The sequence below is a fragment of the Rhincodon typus genome, chromosome 40 (assembly GCF_021869965.1).
Source record: "Rhincodon typus isolate 14 chromosome 40, sRhiTyp1.1, whole genome shotgun sequence".
Lineage (NCBI taxonomy): Eukaryota > Metazoa > Chordata > Chondrichthyes > Orectolobiformes > Rhincodontidae > Rhincodon > Rhincodon typus.
The window spans coordinates 3,926,051-3,927,751 of record NC_063371.1 but is presented as its reverse complement, the minus strand read 5'-3'; the positions used below and the strand labels follow the sequence as shown (position 1 = coordinate 3,927,751).

The window sequence follows — 1,701 nt, the reverse complement described above, 5'->3', positions numbered from 1 at the left end:
AGAGAGAGAGAGAGACAGACACACACACACACACACACAGAGAGAGAGAGAGAGAGACAGACAGACACACACAGAGAGAGAGAGACAGAGACAGAGACAGAGAACTCCATTAGGATGGACACTCACAGCCCAGAACGAGGCCCTTCAGCCCATCTCTCTTGCCCTTCAGCCAGTCATCCAATCCTCTTTTGGGAAGCTGCTCTCTGGGCAGTGGGTCCCAAAACCCTTGACACACCCCCCCACCTCCCAAAACGAACCAGGCTGCCCTAAACCTCCAGCCTCGCGTTCCTCACCAACCACCCCCCCAACAAATAACGGGGACATTTCTCTCTCTGTACACCGTGCGGACTCCTTTATAGGGCCTCGCTTGAGTCTCCCCACCGCAGTGTCTCTCCCGTTGGGAGAGGGGGAGTTGTGGAAACGTTTGCCATCGCGCGCACGAGGGCCTAGGGAGGGAGACCGGAGATCAGACACTCACCCAGCCACATAACGACAAAGACGACATACATCCAATCCAAAGGGAAAGGCTCCAGGAAGTCAAACAGCGGGAAACGACAGACCACCAGCTCGTCAAAGTACCTGAAATCCAGCGAGCTCAAACCCCTCTCTTGTGGGATGTCTAGGGCCATCAGAAAACCTGCAGGAGGGACAAGGGAGAGAGAGAGAGAGAGAGAGAGAGAGGAAAGCTTTCAACAGAGGGGGAGAAAAAAAAAATCAGATACAGACGGCTCTTCCAAAGAGCTCCCCGTTAAAAATTAGGAAAAAAAATAATAACCATAAGACACAGGGGCAGAAATTAGGCCGTTCGGCCCATCGAGTCTGTTCTGCCACTCAATCATGGCTGATAAGTTCCTCAACTCCATAATGAGGGACCGTCCCCCTTTTGGCAACCATTGCTTTGCGATTCTCCCCGCGGTTGAATTGCCCCTACTCTAGGTGCACGCTTGAAGAGCGGCCACCGGGGTGCGTCTCTGACGGAAAAAGGTCGTGGGGGGAGGAGGGGGCGGGAGAGGTGCACGAAAAATAAATTATTTTTTAAAAAATTTGGGGTTAACAATTAATTTGCAGCCAACATTCACCTCCCCTCAGCTAAACCACACCAGGCAACGCTTTGGCATACGGAAAAGAAACTGATGAAATTCTTCAGTTTTTATAAAGATCAGAGCTTCACCGGAATCCTCCTGGATTGCTGGACTCAGTGGGCATCAGGGAGCAAACTCTCCGCTGGTTGGAGTCATACTGGGCACATAGGAAGATGGTGGTGGTTGTGGGAGGTCAGTCATCTCAGCTCCAGGACATCTCTGCAGGAGTTCCTCAGGGTAGTGTCCTCGGCCCAACCATCTTCAGCTGCTTCATCAATCACCTTCCCTCCATCATTAGGTCAGGAGTGGGGGATGTTCGCTGATGTTTGCACATTGTTCAGCTCCATTCGGGACTCCTCAGATACTGAAGCAATCCGTGTCCAAATGCCACAAGATCTGGACAATATCCAGGTTCGGGCTGACAAGTGGCAAGTGACATTCACGCCACACAAAATGCCAGGCTATGCCCATCACTAACGAGGGAGAATCTAACCACCGCCCCCTTGACATTCAATGGTGTTACCATCGCTAACAACATCCTGGGGGTTACCATTAAACAGAATCTTAACTGGACTCACCACATAAACACAGCGGCTACAAGAGCAGGTCAGAGGCTGGG

At 51.7% G+C, this 1,701-nt stretch overlaps 1 protein-coding gene across 1 annotated transcript in view; it reads right to left on the bottom strand.

Moving 5' to 3' along the window:
• The window catches only part of usp39 (ubiquitin specific peptidase 39), a 44,179-nt gene extending 43,550 nt beyond the window's left edge, over positions 1 to 629 (bottom strand). Inside the window, exon 1 of the mRNA XM_048618499.1 lies at positions 479 to 629. Coding sequence (XP_048474456.1) covers positions 479 to 629 — 151 coding nt within the window. The remainder of the gene's footprint in view (positions 1 to 478) is intronic.
• Positions 630 to 1,701: the final 1,072 nt, after the last annotated feature.